Below are 18,897 nucleotides of genomic sequence, written 5' to 3' on the forward strand. Positions count from 1 at the left end.
AGAGCCAAGATGGAGTAAAGACAGGGACTTGCCTGAGCGCTCCCAAATTCTCCTCCAAACAACTTTAACACCTCAAAATGAATTCTGGAGCAGCAAAGCCAACAAAAGGACAAGGTGAAACAACTTAGAAGATCAACAGGTTAGGGCTTTCTCACTGGGGTGAGAGTGAAGCACAGATTGTGTCTGGCTGAATCAGTGGCACCTGCTTCCAGAACTTTCAGCCCACAGACAGTAAGAGGGTCAGACAACTAGTCAAAAAGAGATTACAGGGGACCCTTTACAGGCAGTGGGTGCCAGAATTTGTTGCATTGCCCGTATGCCTTTCCATGTCACAGTCCCAGGGCAAAGAGAAGCAATAGAGCCTGTGACCACAGGGGAGCAGGAACCCTGATTACAGTTCCAGGTCAGAAGAGAGTGCTTATAGTCACAGACCAGAGCACAGGACAGGAAAGCAGTGATTACGCCTCTTCTTGGATCATACCACCTTGGAGAACTGAAAATTTACAAAACCCCTACCCCCCACCAAACCTACCTCTGAAAACACCAGAACAAAAAAGCAGAAATTTGGAACAATGCTCCCTCTACCCCAGGAGCAGAGTCCATCTAGAAATAGGCTGGGGAAATGAGCAAACAACAACAACAAAAACATCTGACCATAGAAAGTTACATTGGTGACAGGAAAGATCAAAACACAAACTCAGAAAAAGACAACAAAATCAAAATCCTCCACCACCACCACCTCTCCAAAGAAAAATGTGAATTTGGCTCAGCCCCCCTCACACCTCCAGCCCCCCAAAAAAGGAATTTCTGGAAGAACTCAAAAGATTTTTAAAATCAAGTAAAAAAAGAGGAAAAATTCGAAGAAGACATGAGAGTGATGCAAGAAAATCATGAAAAAAGAGTAAATGCCTTGGAAAAGGAGGCACTAAGAAATACTGAAGAAAATAACAACAGTTGTGTCTAACTCTGTGACCCCAGTTGGGGTTTTCTTGGCAAAGATACTGGAGTGGTTTGCTATTTCCTTCTCCAGCTCATTTTACATATGAGGATCTGAGGCAGTACAAGTTTAAGTGACTTGTCTGGGGCCATACAGCTAGTAAATGTCTGAGGTCAGATTTGAACCCAGGAAAATGAGTCTTCCTGGTTCCAAGCTCAATACTGTATCCACTGTGCTACCTAGCTGCCCTCCTCAACAACAACAACAAAAAGAATAGGCCAAATGGGAAAAGAAGCATAAAAATCCATTGGAGAAAAGAAAAGCAGAATACTGAAGAGAAGAACTCCTTAAAAAGTGGAATTTGACAAAATGGAAAAGGAGATACAAAAGCTCACTGAAGAAAATAATTCCTTAAAAATTAGAATTGAGCAAGTGGCAATTACTCCATCAAGAAACAGTAAAACAGGGGCAGCTAGGTGGCACAATGGATAGAGAACCTGCCCTGGAGTCAGGAGTACCTGAGTTCAAATCCGACTTCAGACACTTAACACTTACTAGCAGTGTGACCCTGGGCAAGTCACTTAACCCTAATTGCCTCACTAAAAGAAAGAAACAGTAAAACAAAGTCAAAATAATGAAAAAAAATAGAAGAAAATTTTAAATATCTCATTGTAAAAATAACTGACCTGGAATGTAGATTAAGAAGAGATAATTTAAGCATTATTGGACTACCTGAAAGCTATGACCAAAAACAAAAACACAAAAACCCTAGTCATCTTTCAAGAAATTATCAAGGAAAACTGCTCTGATATCCTAGAACCAGGTGATAAAATAGAAATTGAAAGAATCCACCAATCACCTCCTAAAAGAGATTACAAAATGAAAACTCCCAGGAATATCATAGACAAATTCCAGAGCTCCCAGATCAAAGAAAAAATACTTCAAGCAGCCAAAAAGAAATAATTCAAATATTATGGATCCATAGTCAGGATCACATAAGATTTAATAGCTTCCCCATTAAAGGAGCACAGGGCTTTAAATATGACATTCCAGAAGGCAAAGGCATTAGGATTACAACCAAAAATCCCCTCCCCAGCAAAACTGAGCTTAATCCTTCAGAGGGAAAAAATGGATATTTAATGAAATAGAGAACTTTTAAGCATTCCTTATGAAAAGACCAGAGCAGAATAGAAAATTTGACTTTCAAAGACAAGATTCAAGTATAAAAAGGTAAACAGGAACCAAAAATCATAAGGGATTCAAAAGGTTAAACTGTGCTATAAGAAATGACAAGCAGGTTTTCAGAAAAACCTGGAAAGACATAGATGAACTAATAAAGCGAAGTGAAGTGAGTGAACCAGGAGAAGAGTGTATTCAGTAACAGCAGTATTGTAGAATGGTCAGCAAACAGTAAATAACTTAGCTCTTTTCAGCAATAGAATGATTCAGGACAATTCTGAAGGACTCATGATCAAAAATGCTTTTGACTTCCCATGAAAGAACCCATGGAGTTTGAATGAAGATTGAAGCACACTTTTTTTTTTCCAGGGCAATGAGGGGTTAAGTGACTTCCCAGGGTCACACAGCTAGTAAGTGTCAAGTGTCTGAGGCCAGATTTAAACTCAGGTCCTCCTGAATCCACCAGGGCTGGTGTCAAAGACTAGGGGAAAGGAAGAGAGAGTGGAAGATGATGTCAGAGGGATTTAATTTGAATAGAGGAAAAGAGAAGGCAACTCAGATGACCTCATTTTTTTAGTAAAGTAAGAAGCAAGGTTCTTGGCTGAGAAGTAGGGGTGGACTGTAGAAGGAGGAAGGGGAAGGTTGAGGAGGGAAGAGAAGATTTAGAATAGCTTCAGATTGATTAAGAGATTAGATTAGGGGGCAGCTAGGTGGTGCAGTGGATAGAGCACCGGCCCTGGAGTCAGGAGTACCTGAGTTCAAATCCGGCCTCAGACACTTGACACTTACTAGCTGTGTGACCCTGGGCAAGTCACTTAACCCCAATTGCCTCACTAAAAAAAATAAAATAAAATAAATAAAATAAAATAAAAGAGATTAGATTAGAACAATAGCAAGAATGGTAGAACGTGTTTTCCTGAGATGGCATTCATTCTTATTCATGTTTTGCTAGCATGGGTAGCACGGTGCTTTAATGAAAAATGAGTATGTCTTTCTTCAAGAGCCAGAGCCTAAATTAATGATGTTCTTATAATTGCAGATACTTCCAAATTGCCCGTTGTTATCGAGATGAAGGTTCTAGGCCAGAAAGGCAGCCTGAATTTACTCAGGTATCATGAAGCTAACCTGATGTTGTATTTGTGTTAAGCACTATATAAACCAAGTTATCATTATTATTATTTGTTGTTTGAGAAATATTTCTGAGACCACAGTAAACATTCTGCTTTATTTTATTTCTCTTTTAATTTCAATCATATGTTTAACATAACTTCATTTCAGTTATAGTTCCATTTATTCTGCCTTTGACCCATCTCGTCCATGGACTATAACCTTATTGTTCCAAATTACCAATAGAATGTCAAAATTTTCTTCTACGTGTTACTGATGCCTATAATTTACTGATAAAATTCCTGAAAAGTCTCATCTCTGTCAATTTAATTTAACTATCCAAATCTGTATTAAAATGCAATTAGGGGGGCAGCTAGGTAGCACAGTGGATAGAGCACCGGCCCTGGAGTCAGGAGTACCCAAGTTCTAATCTAACCTCAGACGCTTAACATTTACTAGCTGTGTGACCCTGGGCAAGCCACTTAACCCCAATTGCCTCACTAAAAAAAAAAAATGCAATTAGGATGTGGCTTCTGTGTAGCAGTCCAGTGATTTTTGTCATCTATATAACATGTCTGTATAAAATCTTTTGGTTTCTAAAGAAACAAAGAAAATTTTATTGTAAACATTAGTAACAGCTATTGAAACTGATATTCATGGGATGTTATCTTGATTTCAGGTTGACATAGAGATGTCTTTTGTAGACCAGGCTGGGATCCAGAAATTAATCGAGGGTTTGCTTCAGTATTCATGGCCTAAAGACAAAAACCCTCTTACTATTCCTTTCCCTTCTATGACTTACGCTGAGGCTTTGGACTCATATGGGACTGATAAACCAGATACTCGCTTTGGAATGAAGGTAATTCTTTCTCCTCTGAAGCAAAATGCTTCCATGAGGTATTCCTGCAGTCTTCATTTTAATCAGTTGGAAAAACAAAACACAATCTAAAAAGAATGAAAATCTCTATGAAAACAAACTCATGCTATTAATTTCAAAATGTAGATACAATGGCATGAAAAGGAAACCTTTATGTAACATTTGAACTAACATTATTTCTCTGAGTGAATTTAGAGCATTTTTTATTTCGATATCTAAAATCTCCACATCTCATATTAATATCTTGCTGTCTACTTCTGCATTTTGGCAAAATAAGTCCCAGTTTATGGCAATAGAAGCAGATTCTTGAAATATGATGATGATAAAGTTTCTCTTGTTTTTCTTCAACCCCTTTATTTTCTCTTTCATAATACCAATGCTTTATAAAGTTATTAGTTAAAGGCAAAAGCAGGTAAAGATAAATCAAAACAGAAAGTCCACAAAAATGAAGCATTAACATACTTACAAACATAAAATTTCTTACCCAATGTGAAGATCAGAAGGTTGAGGGGTTCAGCAATCCCTTCATGGTCACCAAACTGGGATGTTTAAAATCTAAATTGTGGTCGCCTTAAATTAGAAGCTTCAGCACCAGTCTTTGGGCATTAAACATTTATTAAAGCATACAGATATTCCCATGGAGTTCAGAAAGTTAAGAAAAAAGCCTGCTTTAATCAGGAACTCTCTAGCAAGTTGATTGTGGAAGCTTTTTATAGGTCTGGAACAGAGGCGGTCCTTACACACTGCTTCAAGCTGATTGGTTGGCATCCTCCAAATCCATTGGTTCTGAAGGTGTTCTCAAGGTGTGATTACAATCCAGTTAACTTGAAGTAGGCTAATCAGCAGTTAATCACTCTCACTTGATTCAATCAGTCTAGATTAATCTCCAGGTGGGTCTTTGAGTATCTGCTAAATCTCATTATTTCATCACAGGTGTAAGAAGACTGCAAGGTTGGAAGGGGCTAAGTTATGAAGAGTTTTAAATGCCAAACAGAGGATTTTGTATTTGATCCTAAAGCCATAGGGAGCCAGTGGGGGTGACATGATCAGACCTACGCTTTAGGAAAATCACTTTAGTGACTTGGCAGGGACTTAATTTAGGCAGACCAACCAGCAGCCTATGGCAGTAGTCCATATATGAGATGATGAGGACCTGTCCTAGAGTTGTGGCAGTGTGAGAAGGAAGAAAGGGAAATATCAGACATGTTTCAAAGGTGAAATCTACAGACCTTGGCAAGATGGTCTGTGGGGAGTGTAAGGAGTCAAGGATGATGCTTGGGTTGTGAGCCTGAGTGACAGTTGATGTTGATAGCATCATCCTCCACAGTAATAGGAAAATGTAAGAGAGGGGATAACGAGTGTACTTTGTATATATTGAGTTTAGGATGGCCTTTTCAAGAAGTTCAGCCACAAATGGACAAAGAAATATAGGAGGCTATGATCAGGGATAGAAGAATCAGGTGAAGGTTTTCTCATGGGAGAACTATGGGCATGATTGTAAGTAGTAGGGAATGAGACAGGGAAAGATGGAAAAGAAATGATAGAATAGAAATGGCAGAAGGGGCAGTCCTTGGTAAGAAGTAAGGTTCCAGGGGCAGCTAGGTGGCACAGTGGATAAAACATGGGCCCTGGATTCAGGATTACCTGAATTCAAATTACCTGAGTTCAAATCTCACCTCAGACACTTGACACTTACTAGCTGTATGACCTTGGGCAAGTCACTTAACCCTCATTGCCCCACAAAATAAAAAAAAGAAGACGTAAGGTTCCTTATGTGAATTAGGAGTCAAGGAAGATGGTGTCAGAAGGCATCTGAATGATAAAAGGTAAGGAAGAGGGAGCTCACAGTGAATAACCTAAATTTTTTTCTGGAAAATATGAGGCAAGGGAAACCCCTTAAAATTTAAGCTCTACTTAAACCTTCCAAAGTGAACAGAATACAGTGTTGGGGGGAGTCAAGATGCCCAAGTCTTATCACTGGGTATTTACTTGCAGCTAGCTCACAGCTATTCTTTGTCTTTCTTTCCTCTTATGCCATGTGGATTAGATGATAAATTAATTAGTTATAGAAAATTTCTGTATTGAACAAAAATTTGAATATATAAGTATGAATTAATTACATTAGCAAAATTATTAAAACACAAAAGAAAAGCTTTGCTATGATTTGTATTTTATTCTGTTGCCGATTTTTGTTCTTCAACTACAGATTGTTGATGTCAGTGACATATTTAGGAACACAGAGATTGAATTTCTTCAAGATGTGCTTAAGGAGCCTGACGGTGCCATCAGAGCCATTTGTATTCCTGGAGGAGCAGTGAGTGGTATTTTGCTACAAGTAGTGCAGTCCAGTCAGGAAACAGAAATGTGCCATATTAGTAGGCTGGGCCAGAAACAACTTTTGTTAAGAGAGATGTTTATATTGGAACTTAAATAATATCCCTAAAAGTCACAGCTTCATTAATAAAAGGGTGGCTCAGTGGATAGAGCACCGGCCCTGGATTCAGGAGGACCTGAGTTCAAATCCAGCCTCAGACACTTTACACACTTACTAGCTGTGTGACCCTGGGAAAGTCACTTAACCCCAATTGCCTCACAAAAAAAAAACAAACAAACAAAAAAAAGAATAAAAGACTCTGATGACAATAAGGTTGTTAAGAACATCAGGTTCTTTTCACCACCCAAAAGGCTTACAAATCTAAGACTTGTCCTATTATTTATCCATCAGTAGGGTTGACACCTCTGGGCTGAAAAGGTTGGGGTATTTTTAGCTGATTTCATTATCAGTCTTTTAGCATATCAAAATAGTATTTTGAGGGGGGGAAGCTAGGTGGGGCACAGTGGATAAAGCACTGGCCCTGGATTCGGGAGGACCTGAGTTCAAATCCAGTCTCAGACACTTGACACTTAAATGCTATGTGACCCTGGGCAAGTCACTTACTTAACCCTCATTTCCCTGCCAAACAATAGTATTTTTAAAAATCTAACAAGTGACAGAAGATGACTTATTCTGTTTTCAAGACTAATTGTTGGGAAATTTTTGATATGCTAAAGGCCCCCTAAGGATCAGTTAACTTATTTTAGATATGATTGATAAATTCGTTATTTATTAATAGATAGTGTACATTTGCTCTACATTAGCAATGGAGATGCCTTACCAAAATCCTAGCTCAAAGAAGTCATGTTTCTTAGGAAAATTAACATCAACAAGAGCAGAATGCCTGACTGTTGCCCCTATTTGCACATATATGTATGTTATACAGAAAAGGGAGGTGGATTGGATAAGATAAAAGACAGAAAACACTTTTGAGGATCAACAGGGTGAAAAGAGAGAGGTGGTGAGATAAACAGGGAAAATTGGATGATGGAGGGAAAAACACAGGAATCATAACTGAAAAAATTTTTACAGTAAGTTTCTCTGTAAAACCCTCATTTTTCAAATATATAGAGAACAGAGTCAAATTTATAAAAATAAGAGCCATTCCTCAATTGATAAATGGTCAAAGGATACGAACAGCAGTTTGCAAACAAAGTAATCAAAGTTATAATTGTATGAAAGAATGTTCTAAATCAGTATCGATTAAAGAAATGCAAATTAAAATAACTCTGAGCCACCTCCCTACACCTATCAAATTGGCTAATATGACAGAAAAAAAAAAAAAACGATGAGCAGGATGGCTTCAGAAAAACCTGGGAAGACTTCTATGAACTGATGCAAAGTAAAGTGAGCAGAACCAGAACAGTATATACATTAAAGCAATATTGTATCAATTGCAAATGATTTAGCTGTTCTCAGCAATACAGTGATCCAAGACAACTTTGAAGGACCTATGATAAAAAATGCAGTCTACCTCCACAGAGAGAACTGATAAAGTCTAAGTACAGATTAAAACATAATTTTTTAACTTTATATTTCTTGCTTTTTTTTTCTTTGCAAATATGGACCTTTTTTTGTGATTTCCCATGTATAATTGACATCACATTTCCTTCTCAATAGGTGGGGGATGGACAGAAGCCAGGGAGAAAATTTGGAACTTAAAATTTTTTTTAATGAATGTTTCAAAAAATAAATAGATAAATAAATTGCATGGGGAGAGAGTGTACCATGTGTATTTTTTCAGAGTATAGTAGTGATACAGAGACTATGTGAAAAATATAGAAAGTACTTCCCACTAAGTCTCCACATCCCAAAGAGAAAAGATCAACAAATGTGAGCTATGTAGCTAAAATACATACAGTAGGGGCAGCTAGGTGGCACAGTGGATAAAACATTGGCTCTGGATTCAGGAGGACCTGAGTTCAAATCTTGCCTCAGACACTTGACACTTACTAGCTGTATGACCCTGGGCAAGTCACTTAACCCTCATTGCCTTACCAAAAAAAAACCACACAATAAAATACATACAGTACCATAAAATTCTGAGTAGCATACAGAAACTAGTTTTATTGAATTCCTCTGAGTTGTAAAATGGCAATGAATTCATGTCCTATTTATTGTATCTTATACAAGGCCATACATTTGTGAAACCATGTGTCATGTTGAGAGCTCTACCTCTTTGTTTTGTTTTTCAGAAATATTTGAAAAGTAAAGACTTTGAGGCCTTTAAGAAGTTTGCTGTTAACCATTTTAATCAGGTAAGAAGGTAACATGTCTGTTATATTAGAGGCTTCTTTGCTTCCTTTTCATCATATAGAACTTTTAGGGGGCAGCTAGGTGGCGCAGTGGATAAAGCACCGGCCCTAGATTCAGGAGTACCTGAGTTCAAATTCGGCCTCAGACACTTGACACTTACTAGCTGTGTGTGACCCTGGACAAGTCATTTAACCCCCATTGCCCTGCAAAAAACTTTTAATGAGGGTCATATTACTGTCTTAGAAAAAGCATTGAACTTAGAACCAGAAGAGCTGGGCCTAAGTTCCAGCTCTGCTACTTTTGAGCTACAAGTCATTTAATCTCTCCAAGCCTCTTTGTCTCTAAAATGAGGATAATCAAGAGTGGCAAATATAACAAAAAAGGATAGTATTGGATGCTGGAGGAGATGTGGGAAGGCTGGGATGCTAATCCACTGTTGGTGGAGTTGTGAACTGATCCAGCCATTCTGGAGAGCAATTTGAAACTATGCCCAAAGGGCTATAGAACTGTGCATACCCTTTGATCAAGCAATACCACTGCTAGGTTTATATCCCAAAGACATCCCAAAAAGAGAAAAAGACCTATTTGTACAAAAATATTTATAGCAGCTCTTTTTGTGGTGGCTAAGAATTGGAAATCAATGGAATGCCCATCCATTGAGGAATGGCTAAACAAGCTGTGGTTAATGATGGTGATGGAATATTATTGTGCTATAAGAAATGACAAGCAGGATAATTTTAGAAAGGTCTGGAAAGACTTGTATGAACTGACGTATAGTGAAGTGAGCAGAACCAAGAGAACATTGTGCACAGAGACAGCAATATTGTTTGATGAAGAACTGTGAATAACTTAACTATTTACAACAATACAATGATCCAAGACAATCCCGAAGGACTGTTGATGAAACATACTATCCACCTCCAAAGAAAGAGCTGATATTGATTGAATACAGACATGCTGTTTTTTTACTTTCTTTCATTTTTTTTCTTTTATTCAAATCTTCTTATAAAAAATGACTAATATGGTAATGTTTTATATAATTGCACATGTATAACCTATATCTGATTGCTTACTGCCTCAGGGAGGGCAGAAAAGGAGGGAGGGATAGAATTTGGAACTCAGAACTTTAAATTAAAATGTTTGTTATTTAAAAAAAGAAATTGAAATAAAATAAAATGAGGATAATAATCTTTGGTCCACCTGCCTCAGAGTTGTTGAAAGGAAAGTTTTGTAAAGTGTAAGGCTTATAAGGGGGGTGGGGGCACCTAGGTGGCACCAAAATGCATAAAGTGACAGGCCTGAAGTCTGGAAGACTCATCTTCCTAAGTTCAAATCGGGTCTCTGACACTTACTAGCTCTGTGACCCTGGAAAAGTCACTTCACCCTGTTTGCCTCCATTTCTTTATGTGTAAAATGAGCCGGAAAAGGAAATGGCAACCACTCAAGTATCTTTGCCAGGAAAACCTCAAATGAGGTCATGAGTAGTCAGACACAACTGAGAAACAACCGAACAACAACAATATGAGCCATTATTATTACTTAACTAAATTCACTTGAGCCATATCTGGTACAGAAAGTTTTGTTATTTTCCAGGATCCTATTTCTTTCACCTCACTGTGTGATGCTATTCATGTCTTTTTGCATCATTCTTAGGTTTTAATAGTTTAAAAATTAAGCCATGTGTTCTTGAGTTGAAATCCTGCCTCAGAAACTTACTCTGTGACCTTAGACAAGTCACTTAACTTCTGTTTACCTCAATTTCCTCATCTGTAAAAAGAAATAGACATAGACAATAGGGGCAGCTAGGCACAGTGGATAGAACACCAGCCCTGGAGTCAGGAGTACCTGAGTTCAAATCCAGCCTCAGACACTTAACACGTAATAGCTGTGTGACCCTGGGCAAGTCACTTAACCCCAATTGCGTCACTTAAAAAAAAAAAAGAAGATGATAATAATAGCACCTACCTCCTAGGGTCATCATTATGTGGACCAAGTGAGATAATATGTTAAAGCACTTTGCATAAAGTGCTACATAAATGTTAGCTACTATCATTATTTGACTTAACAGACAATTCAGCGTCCTAAATTGGTACTCTGAACACATTTTCTCATAGAGAAGATGCCACTATCTACCAACCTTTAATGCCTATTTTTCTCTCTTAGACTGTGTCTGCATTAAGGGTATCGGATGAAAATATGAATAGGGAAAAGACATTTTCTCCAGCAGACCACATTTTCACAGACGTAGTTGACTGAAAGATAAAGGAAAAGTTAAAAGGAAAAATAAATAAATAAAATAAATAAATAAAAGGAAAAATCCAGTTCTGTTTATTTTTTCTTTCAGAGCTTTTAACTCAGTAGAGCCAAACACGTATTTGACAACTCTTCTCCAATAAAGTGACTCCAGTAACTTGATTTATAAAATGATAAAAATAAATACATAAACCGAAAATAATTTCTTACTCAACAGAAGCCTTTCGCCAAATTTGTTGGGTGGTAGTTTGAAGATAAATGTGACTCTTTCTTCACCATAGGAGGTTTCACCCTTATTTTTGAAGACCAGTGGAAGCGGGACGTCTCCACTTACTAAACTCTTAAGGGAAGAGGAGAAATCAGCCCTAATCAGTCTAATGAAGGTCCAGGAGGAAGATGTGCTCCTGTTAACTGCTGGAGACCACAAGAAGGCGGTAAGGAAGAATACACACATGCCCTCATTCCCAACTCCCAGCAAAGGCTCTTCCTAAAGCGTTCCTTGTTTGCCCAGGCTCACTTTTGGCTCACTACGCAGTACCATAATAGGCTTCCTGCTCCCATCCTCTCCTTCCTCTCCAGTGCTAGCTCTGAGAACCACAATCAGACCAACACTACTGTTTCTGGAAAGGATACGTTAGTCATTTGCTGTCATTTCCTCCAGCTTCCTTGTCCAAAGCTCTCCACCCTGAACACCTCTCCACTACTGGTATTTTCTTCCCCTGTTAGAGTGGAAGCTCCCGTGAGGACTTCACCTAACTTGAATGCTTGTATTTGTATCCCCAGCACCTAGCTTAATCAATGCTTTTTTCATTCTTTCCTTGTATATTTCTATTCCAGCATTATCCTCTTTCAGGGTGCCCAATATATGAAGTTCTAGAATGGTATTATCCCATTGAAACTTGTTTAGAAGGTCACCAGATACACTCCTCTTATTTTGCCATATCGGTCTCATCACCCTATTGTTTTACTGCCAGTAAAATGGAAGACTTATCAACAATTTTAGCCTTTTACAATTTGTGTGTGTGTGTGTGTGAGGTAATTGGGGTTAAGTGACTTGCCCAGGGTCACACAGCTAGTAAGTGTTAAGTGTCTGAGGCCAGATTTGAACTCAGGTCCTCCTGACTCCAGGGCCAGTGCTCTATCCACTGCACCACCTAGCTGCCCCCCTTTTACAATTTTTTTTAATTTCTCTGATTCACACTGCACAAGGTATTCTTTTCTTGGCTTCTTGACTTTTCCCTGTCAGATCCAAAGATAATCACTGCTATCACTGTCTTTGCTATCTGTACCTCCATTTACTGTAGTAGCTTCCACATCAGCAAGACCCTACTTGCCCAAAGCCTTCTTTACTCCTGGCAAACTTGCTTTTTACTTTCCATAAAGCTTAATGTAGCTCACCAACAGAGGGCATAGTATACAAATCAAGTGATGGGCCTGAGACTGCTTCAGATGTTGCCATGTCAGGATGTAATGATACACATAGGCTTTGAGGGAGCTCTCATTTGCCAAAAAGTCATGGAGGTGCTTATCACCTGTTGGTGATTTGAGATCTCTCAAGTCCCTGGCAGCAGGTATGTTTAGAATGATGTGGCAGCAACATCAGTTCACCCACATGGAGGGAAGAGGTGCTGATGCCAGCACCAGTCACTTGCAGAAAATAAAAAAGTAGGGGCAGCTAGGTGGCACAGTGGATAAAGCCCTGGATTCAGGAGGACCTGAGTCCAAATCTGGCCTCAGACACTTGACACTTACTAGCTGTGGGACCCTGGGCAAGTCACTTAACCCTTATTGCCCTGCAAAAAATAATTTAATTTAATTTAATTAAAAAGGATTTATCTAATGCCCTGAACTTCCTTCATTAGGAAATGCATTTTGTTGCGGTTTGTTTTGTTTTGTTTTCCATCTGAGCCTGGAGCCTCAAGAAGGAGCATGTATAAAGCCAGCAAAATCAACCCTGAAAATTAGTGGGGAAATAGGTGTTACTGACTTATTGCCTTCTCTCACATCCTTTTCATCCAAGAAAAAAAAAAGAAAAATACAAAACAACCCTCACTGATAGCTTATAATTTGTCAGACAATCCTCTCTAAATCCAAAGGACTTTCAGGAGATTCCCCATCGGCTGAGCCCCTATGTTCAGGCTGAATGCCAGTTAACCAGGGTTCCCTCTACTCATTCTCTCAATGTTATTCACAGTGTTCTGTGTTAGGAAAATTACGCCTGGAATGTGCTGACCTTCTAGAGGCCAGAGGAATAGTGCTTCGTGACCCAGCTGTGTTCCACTTCCTTTGGGTGGTAGAATTTCCACTCTTCCTTCCTAAGGAGGAGGATCCCAGAGAACTAGAGTCAGCCCATCATCCCTTCACTGCTCCTCACCCGGGTGACATCCACCTCCTCTACACTGAGCCAGAAAAGGTACCATGTTCTATACTTTCAAATAAAGAGAAGTCAAGGCAGAAAACTTTAAATTCTGCATCCAAGTCTTCAGTACTGACTTTCACTCTTAGCAGTCTGAGGAAAAATTAAACTGTTCCACACATTGCCTGTTTTGAATCAGTAATTAGCAAACTGGTGCTCATTCGATACTTATAATACTTTCTACTTGTAGAGCTGAATCAAAATAGGACGATGACCTTTTATTATATGAAAATCCCCCTTCTTTTCTAGGTTCGAAGCCAACATTATGATTTAGTGCTGAATGGCAGTGAGATAGGAGGTGGCTCTATCCGAATTCACAATGCAGAGCAGCAACAGTATGTTCTGGAAGCTGTGTTAAAGGTAACCTAACCACATGGCCTCTTCTGCTTACCTTCCATGCACCATCCTGGTATTTAATAACATTTGTTTTAATCAAGGATATTGTGTTATCTAAGTAAACCAATGTCATTTTACATTACAAAGATATCTTTACAGTATGCTTTATAGCATCATTCTGCTTTTATAACCCTATATGGAGCCTGAGACATTGCTCATAATACAAAGCATTTAAAATGTGAGTCTGAAATGATGTTGAAAAGACTTAGAAGGGGGGAAAATCAAAAGGGTTTTCATATCATTAATTATGTGGTCTTAATTTGAATTTAAAAGATGTCAGATCTAGAAGGAAAATTATGTGTTCTCTAGGATTTAAAGCCTTGGAAGTAGAGGATGATATGGAGAATATAAACCAGTACTCTGGAAATTAGGGTCATTAGAAGATATAGAGTAAGGGGGCAGCTAGGTGGCACAGTGGATAAAGCACTGGCCCAGGATTCAGGAGTACCTGAGTTCTAATTCGGCCTCAGACACTTGACACTTACTAGCTGTGTGACCCTGGGCAAGTGACTTAACTCCCATTGCTCCACCAAAAAAAAAAAGGTAGAAGAAGAAGAAGATATAGAGTAGGTTTAAGGAAGAAGGGTTTTTGAGGAGACCTAGAATTATATCCTAAGAAAGAGGGGAATCTTATTAGCAGTTGAGATAGAAGTGAATATTAAGATGGATGGAATTTCTGGACTTACATAAGTATTCGATATCCCCAGGAGAAGAAAGGGAGACTCTGTGTAGCTTTAAGACTGTTGTCTTTTTTGGAATTACAGGAGGATGTTAAACTACTCTCTCACCTACTTCAGGCTTTAGATTTTGGGGCTCCCCCCCACGGAGGAATTGCTTTAGGTAAGTGCATAAAAAGCATCCGTTTCACCTAAAAAACAAAACCCTGGTTACCTTCTGTTTGCAAGGTTCTACTCGTCCCTCTTGCTTTACCAAGAAAAAAGAGGGATGAATTTTAGGCAGCCCAGTCAAATTTTAAATAGCCCAACAAGAAGGATGTTTTCTTTTACACTTTTGTTGCCTAGTATTGCCCAGTCTCCGGGGGCCGTCAGTAAATTCTTAGCAAAACTTTGTTATTCATTATATTAGCATTTGGGCATTGATTCTGAATTCTGCTCTAGAAGGAGAGTCTATAGTTTCAAAAAGAAAAATGTCCCTACAAATTGGATTCATAAACCAACTAAACCCTTCAAGTAGTCAGTAAATTGTATTTGACTTTTTCAAGACTTCACGTAGAAAATTATCTAGAATTTGGATACCAAGTAACATGAGGTTTCACTTACAGGGCTAGACAGACTGGTGTGCCTTGTTGCTGGAGCACCAAGCATAAGAGATGTCATTGCCTTTCCAAAGTCCTTCCGGGGACATGACCTGATGAGCAGTGCCCCAGATTACGTGTCTCCTGAAGATATAGAGCCCTACCACATCCAGGTCAAGAGGCCAGAAGTCACAGACAGAAAAGATGTCAGGTCTGTCATCTGTGAAACTGAGTCTTCAGAAGAGTCGGGCCTTCTGAGCCTCACCAAGACTAAGAATCCCTAGGAGAAGTTGGCCTTAGGCCAAACTCCTGAGCTTTTGGAAAGAAGGAAGTCCAGCAAATACCCAGATAACCAATGAAGAAGGAATGGAACATATGGAAGGTGTCTCCTTTTCTCTCAGAACACACTGGGCATCACAGACTGAAAGATTCTATGCTCATTGGATGGCAAGATTGGGTGAAAAAGGCTAAGATGTGTCATGGCTTCACGCCTACTAATCGTGGTCCTCCATAGCGCCCAGGCACTACCCACTAGTGCATGCTTTGGAGCAAAATGATCAAAATTGTGTCAGGGGTGGAAAATGCTGCAGTTACTGGTCAGACAGTTGAGTCTTATCACCCTGGTAGAACTGGCTGTATTGTAATGTTTTACTTTCAGTGTGGGGGAGGAGACTGAGCACCAGGCAAGAAATAAGTCAGGAGGCCCAGCTCTTAGGTCCAGGTGTCCCTAGATCATCTCACCTCTCTCAGCCTCAGTGTCTTTATCTGCAAACTAATCATGATATCACTTACTCACCTATCTCACAAGATGGTTGTGAGAATTAAATGAGATAATATCTATTGAAAAATTGAAGTGCAATGCATCTATCGGGTGCCATTATTAACTACCAAAAATATATACATAGAAGCAGCTGATAAGTTGTACACTATGACTAAAGCCCAAGCAAAGACTAATGCCAACAGATTTATAAATCAGCTGTTCATGTTGTTTTAAAGAATAGTAATTTAATCATTAAATGTGATCCTTGACACTATTTAGAAGAACCAATAAATGACAGTACTAATTAAGATGTGTATGGCATAGTAGAAAGAGCACAAGGTGCTAGTTCTGACTGCCATACCACCTGTGTGACATTGGGTAAGTCACTTAACTTCAACAATCAGCTACAATTCCTTAATTGCCCATCTCAGAAGATGAGGAAAACATTTCATGACCTATAAAGTGCTATATAAATGTGACCTTAATGATACTAATGAAGCAGAAGAAGATTGGTTCAGTTAATTGATTAGAGTTGACAACAGAAATACAAACAGGAATATGATTAATTAAATTTCCCTGACATCTTAAATGTGCTATATTCATTTGTTCCAGGATTTTTAAATAGTTTAATGTACCTGGCTGTTTTTCATTAGGTTATAGGTGAGAGATGTAAATCTTGGGCCTAAATTCAGCTAAAGATATTTTTTTTTGGTGAATAAAATTTGTCTTCGATTATGTTTTGAGTTGTACATTACATGAATGGGGTTTTGTGATAGAAAAGCTGGCTAACCAGTAGATGGTGCTTTTCCCTCAAGTTTGTCTTGTAACAATGTTTGTCTTGTAACCTTACTTTGGTAGGCACTTGGTGACCAGAAAATTTTTAATGGGAGGGTTTTGATGGTGAGATAAAGGGTACTTGTGTTTTCCTGCTCCATACCAGCTGAAAGTTTTTGTGAAGTGAACTGAAAATCTTCATTATATAGTACTGCCCCATTTTTTTCAACTACCTCTCTTTCATCAACATCGAATCATCCATTTATTATTATTATTAAATATATTTGCCATGCCTGCTACACACTGACAAAAAACTCAAATCTAACCAAGAATTCTTGGCATCATAAAAAAAATTGTCATGCTACTAGTATCCTAAAATCTTTGGGGGGGGGGAGGGGCAGGGCAATGAGGGTTAAGTGACTTGCCCAAGGTCACACAGCTGTCAAGTGTCTGAGGCCGGATTTGAACTCAGGACCTCCTGAATCTAGCGCCGGTGTTCTATCCACTGCTCCACCTAGCTGCCCCCAGTATCCTAAAATTTAGTCACATTGCTTAAGTCGTTTTCATGCCTACCAAAAAATATTCTGAAATTCAGTAAAATTTTTACCATTTTTAAATGGGGGGGAGAGGTTTTTGTTTTTTAACTATCTATGATATAGAAAGGTTCCCCCCCTTACCCCCACAGAACTTGCCCATGCTCTAGCACATGCACACGTGCACACACGAACACACGAGCACATGCACACCTGCACGCACGAACACACGAGCACACACACACACACACACACACACACACACAGTTGGACAGCTGCTCCAAAACTTAGTCTAGAAGAAAGTTCCTTTAAGACAGAAGTTAAATAACTTGCCCGTGATCACAGTGACAGGACTTGATCCCAGCAAGTCTTTCTGTCTTTGTACCTACCATATCAAGCTATCTCTAGTTACTCATTTAAAGCTAAGTATCCACTGGCAGTTTTACTTTTAGGGTAATTTTAGGAATAGCTTATTTTGGGAATTTGCTCTTTTTTAATTCAATTTTATTTGGTTATCAGTTTTAGATCCTTTCCTTCCCCCACGACCCCTTCCTTACCCATTGAGAAGGCAAGAAAAATAAAACCACTACAAATATGTATAGTTATGCAAAACAGATCCGTGTGTGTGTGTGTGTGTGTGTGTGTGTGAGAGAGAGAGAGAGAGAGAGAGAGAGAGAGAGAGAAAGAGAGAGAGAGAGAGAAATAAAGAGAGCTGCAATTGGCATTCTCACTCCATCAGTCTCTATCTGAAGGTGGATGGCATGTTTCTTCATGAGTCCTTTGGATTTGTAATTGGTCATTGTGTTGATCAGAGTTACTAAGTGTTTAAAAGTTAAATTGTTTTTCAACAGTATTGTTATTGTATGAATTATTCTCCTGATTCTGCTCACTTCACTTTGCATCAGTTTCCAAGTTTTTTCTAAAACCATGCCCATCATCATTTGTTATTGCACAGTAGTATTCCATTATATTCATATACTGTACCTTGTTCAGGCATTCCCCAATTGGTGGGCTTCTCCTCAGTTTCCAATTCTTGGCCACCACAAAAAGAGCTCTTATAAATGTTTTTGTATGTACAAGTCCTTTTCCTCTTTGATATCTTTAGGGGACAGACCTAGCAGAGGTATCACTGGGTCAAGAACATGTACAGTTTAATAGCTTTGGGGACATGATTCCAATCCATTTGGAAATTCTTAAACTAAAAATGAAGCCAAAATTTTCAATTCCAGCCCAAACCCTGAGAAATAACTGTGTAACATACATGCTTAAAAGGGGGGTAGGAGGAATATAGGGGTTGAACAGTGGCAGTCATTGTCCTGCAGTGATTCTTGTCCTGTGAACAATTTCTCCTTGTTGTCATCTGATATTTCTATTCCCATGTCTGATGGATTCTTTTTATGCCCTTCTGCTTTAGAAACAATAGTCCTATGCAACTGGTTTGTTTACTCCAAGAATTCCCCTTCTCTCCTTTTAAAAGTTTAAGTCTTTCTATATCAATTAATAGTAAGAGCCCTTTCTACCAGTCTTTTTACAGCGTGGGTCATTTTAAGGTTGGCTTGCCCCATATTTTTTCCTTATTTCTAAGGAAAGGGATTAGCAAATAACACTCAAGGTGACCGAACAGTACTTACATTTCTGTACAGAAACTGATCCTCATCTGTCACAGAAAGTTGAACTCAGTGATCTTTAGGGGGTTTTCAGACTGTACAATTCTATCAGGCACATCTGTTAAAATACCATTTCCCTATGTTTAATGTTCTATATCAGCTTACCTGCTGTC

General features: G+C 38.8%; 1 protein-coding gene across 3 annotated transcripts in view; it reads left to right on the forward strand.

The window, feature by feature from the left end:
• The window catches only part of DARS2 (aspartyl-tRNA synthetase 2, mitochondrial), a 31,642-nt gene extending 15,097 nt beyond the window's left edge, over positions 1-16,545 (forward strand). For 2 of the 3 annotated variants that reach the window (XM_044002974.1, XM_044002976.1), the window contains 9 exons: positions 3,156-3,225; positions 3,903-4,082; positions 6,307-6,414; positions 8,670-8,732; positions 11,265-11,417; positions 13,178-13,396; positions 13,649-13,759; positions 14,560-14,635; positions 15,078-16,545. In XM_044002974.1, the coding sequence (XP_043858909.1) occupies positions 3,156-3,225; positions 3,903-4,082; positions 6,307-6,414; positions 8,670-8,732; positions 11,265-11,417; positions 13,178-13,396; positions 13,649-13,759; positions 14,560-14,635; positions 15,078-15,334 (1,237 nt within the window). In that variant the 3' untranslated portion in view covers positions 15,335-16,545. The remainder of the gene's footprint in view (positions 1-3,155; positions 3,226-3,902; positions 4,083-6,306; positions 6,415-8,669; positions 8,733-11,264; positions 11,418-13,177; positions 13,397-13,648; positions 13,760-14,559; positions 14,636-15,077) is intronic. The other variant, XM_044002975.1, reaches the window with a different exon arrangement.
• The last annotated feature ends 2,352 nt before the right edge of the window (positions 16,546-18,897 follow it).

This window comes from Dromiciops gliroides, chromosome 4 (assembly GCF_019393635.1).
Source record: "Dromiciops gliroides isolate mDroGli1 chromosome 4, mDroGli1.pri, whole genome shotgun sequence".
Classification (NCBI taxonomy): Eukaryota; Metazoa; Chordata; class Mammalia; order Microbiotheria; family Microbiotheriidae; genus Dromiciops; species Dromiciops gliroides.